The sequence below is a fragment of the Myotis brandtii genome, unplaced genomic scaffold, assembly GCF_000412655.1.
Source record: "Myotis brandtii unplaced genomic scaffold, ASM41265v1 scaffold1956, whole genome shotgun sequence".
Taxonomy (NCBI): domain Eukaryota; kingdom Metazoa; phylum Chordata; class Mammalia; order Chiroptera; family Vespertilionidae; genus Myotis; species Myotis brandtii.
The window spans coordinates 611,683-614,731 of NW_005357294.1; the positions used below are offsets into that span (position 1 = coordinate 611,683).

General features: G+C 64.9%; 2 protein-coding genes across 2 annotated transcripts in view; both read right to left on the reverse strand.

Annotated features, from left to right (window-relative positions):
* VPS28 (vacuolar protein sorting 28 homolog (S. cerevisiae)) overlaps positions 1 to 2,616 on the reverse strand; it is a 3,787-nt gene extending 1,171 nt beyond the window's left edge. The window contains exons 1-8 of the mRNA XM_014538664.1: positions 2,587 to 2,616; positions 1,913 to 1,995; positions 1,695 to 1,723; positions 1,561 to 1,598; positions 1,285 to 1,374; positions 606 to 711; positions 417 to 518; positions 1 to 27 (exon numbers count right to left, since the gene is read on the reverse strand). The exon at positions 1 to 27 is cut by the window's left edge and continues 22 nt beyond it. Coding sequence (XP_014394150.1) covers positions 1 to 27; positions 417 to 518; positions 606 to 711; positions 1,285 to 1,374; positions 1,561 to 1,598; positions 1,695 to 1,723; positions 1,913 to 1,949 — 429 coding nt within the window. The 5' untranslated portion in view covers positions 1,950 to 1,995; positions 2,587 to 2,616. The remainder of the gene's footprint in view (positions 28 to 416; positions 519 to 605; positions 712 to 1,284; positions 1,375 to 1,560; positions 1,599 to 1,694; positions 1,724 to 1,912; positions 1,996 to 2,586) is intronic.
* TONSL (tonsoku-like, DNA repair protein) overlaps positions 1 to 3,049 on the reverse strand; it is a 20,313-nt gene that overhangs the window by 4,327 nt on the left and 12,937 nt on the right. The gene's annotated exons all lie outside the window — the stretch shown is intronic.

A 3,049-nucleotide genomic window follows, 5' to 3' on the forward strand; every position in this document is an offset into this window, starting at 1 on the left:
CAGCTTGTCCATCACCGTGATGAAGAGCTGGGGGCAAGTGTGTGTGTGAGGCAATACCCCCACCAGGGACGGGGGCGGGGGGGGGGGCGACCCCTCGCAGGATCTGGCCCAGGCCACCCCCAGCCCCTCTCTTCCCTAGGAACCCATCCTCTCCCTCCACAGCCTGGGCTGTTGGTCCTCAGGCTCCTCCCACACTTCTGTTCCACTTTGCTGCCCGCGGGAGCTCTGGCGGCGGCCTTGACCCAGGGCCGTCCCACTGGGTCTCAGGCAGGGAGGGGACTCGGAGGCCTCCTGGACAAGGCCCAGGGGAGCAGCCTGCCCCCCCTCATTCTGAGCCACAGGCCCTGCCAGTGAGGAGCCAGGACCGTGCAGCTCCAGGGAAGCCAGGCCGTGCGCACGTGCCATGGCGGGCTCACCGAGACCACGTCTGCGATGCAGCGGTTGAGGTTGCCCTTGTCGTCCTTGATGGTGATGGGCCTGTCCTCCTTGATCCTCTCCATGGCCAGTGGGCAGTCCAGCTGAGAGGGGCACAGGGGTGTTGGCCAGGCCCCTTCCCAACAGCACCCACATCGCGCCCACCTCCCGCCCCCCCCTGGCGGACTCACGCGGAACTTGCGGCAGAATTCATCGATGGAGCTGATCTCCGAGCCCTGGACCTGCCGGAAGGCGGCTTTGTACTGCACCAGGAGGCGGGAGCAGGCCGCGGTGTACCTGGGGGGAGGACGGGCTCAGGACCAGCACGGCCGCCCTGCCTGCCCCCACCCAGGGCCGCTCTGGGGAGAAGGGGGGCTGGGTGACGAGTCAGAGCTGGACCACTGAGGGCGAGACCGTTCATCGGGTCTACACGGGAAGGTTCTGTGTTGGGGGGAACCAGGCCTGGACCGCAGATCGGCCGGAGCCCCGCGCTGCAGAGGCTCTCCCCGTGCCTGCTCTCCGGGACTGTGCTGGTCATGTCTCCACACCCACAGCTCGTGGCCTCTGGGGGCCTGTCCCACTGAATAAAGGCTCCATGAACCTCCCAGGTGCCGGGCTCAGCCGCGCCCTCCCGACTCGTGCTCGCCTTCCGAAGGCCTCACCAACGAGGACATCTGCACCCAGGGGAGCGGGGCGGTGGGCACCTCTCCGTGGGGACGCTGCAGACGGTGCCCGGGCTGCCAGCCCGACGGGGGAGGCAGATGCCCACATGCAGACCCCTCTCCCCTCTCATTCCTGAGCACCCTGGCCCTGGAGGGAAGACACGGCTTCCAGGGCCAGGCACCCATCTGTGGGTGGCAGCGCCCTCACTCGTTGGGGGTGACGCAGTCCTTGATGTACGCCTTCTCCAGGGCCTGCATGGTCTTCACCACGGCGAATAGCTCCGCCATGTTGTCGTACCTGAGGAGGGTGTGTCCATCAGGCCAAGGCCACGAGGCCCCCAGGGCCAGGCACCACCCCACTGGGTGCGTCCGCTGTGCAGAGCTCTGACCCACGTCCTTCGGACCCTGGGTGTGAAGGCTGCTCAGGGTAGGAGCATGGGCCTGAGGGGGTGTGCTGGGGGGGCAACCTGGGCCCTGGACTCACTTCTCTCGCTCTCGGGCATTCTTGTACAGCTTCACTTCCTGTTGGAGAGAGGGGCAGCATGTTGGCACAGACTGGTGTTCACATGGGCATATGCTGATGGGTCAGTGCCAACCAGGCAGGTGCCCGCCACTCACCTCATACAACTCTGGCTTGTTTCCAGGGGCTGTAACAGAGCAGGCAGAGAGCTGGCAGTCTGTCCACCCACCCCAGCCCCTCCTGAGACTACCCCCAGGCTACGTCCCCGTATGGGGGGGACACTTATCGATGCTCCCATAACCCTCGGCCACGGCTCGGGTCAGTCTGCTACAGTGGCTGAAAGTCTGGGCCCTTCCCGTCCCTGGACCCAGCTCACCTCCCACGCCTGGCGTGGCTGGGATCCCGTGGAACATCCTTAGGCTCAGCAGCCACAGCAGAGACCTGAGGAGCAGGACCAGCACCAACTCAGAGGCACCCCTGATGCCTTGTGAGGAGTTTCCGCTCTCGGCAGAGACAGATGAGAAACAGCAACAAACCAGGGCAGTGGGTGCAGTGTGGGGGCCGCCCTTCCTGGGGAGGCAGCCAGGGCCCTGCCCGAGGAGCTCGGTTGGTTAGAGCGTCCTCACCATACACCACGGTTGGGGGTTGATCCCTGGTCAGGGCACATACAAGAAAGAACCAACCAATGATGCATAAATACGTGGACCAACAAGTCAGTGTCTCTCTTTCCTACTCTCTCTCTAAAATTAATAAGAAAAAAAATATTTTTAGAGGAGAGCAGCCATGGTGTGGGGAAGGGCAGGCTGCTCCGAGCCTGGTGACCAGGCAGAGGCGGCGGCAGCACGTGGATGGACGACCAGGAGGAGCGTTTGGGCAGAGGGAGCAGCACAGGTAACGGGTGGTCTTTTTTTTTTGAGAGAAGGGACGGCAGGAAAGAAAAGCACCCACGTTAGAGAAATCCACAGGCTGCCTCCTGCACGCCCCCTACTGGGGATCCAGCCGGCACCGGCATGTGCGGGGCTGAAAGGAACCAGTGACGCCGAGCCCACTGGCAGGGTCCGGAGATCCTCATATACCAGTAAGGCCTGGTTCGCGAGAACAGACGAGCCGGGGGTCTGAGCAAGGGGTCTCCCGGGGAAGGAAGGCGGGCAGCAGGGCCAGGAGCTCCCGGAGGACTGAGGACAAGACTCTGCGGGCGCCGTGGGCGGGAACGGGTGCGCAGCTGGGTCTGCGGGTGGACCCCCCGGGCCACGGAAGGGCTTGAACGGGGCATAAGGAGTCACGAGGGGCGCTCTTGTTTGGTCCGATGGTGCCATGATGATAGGGGAGCTGAGGTGGAGGCGGGCGAGGAGCAGGTCTGCAGGGCAGGGGGGGGGAGTGTGCCCGGGTTCGGACGTGCTGGGTTTGAGGCTCCATTAGACACCGAGACGTGTGCCGAGGCAGCGGGAGGGCAGTGCCGAGTCGGTGCTGTCCGCGGGGGTGGGCAGGCAGCGGGGAGGGAGGGCGAGGCTGG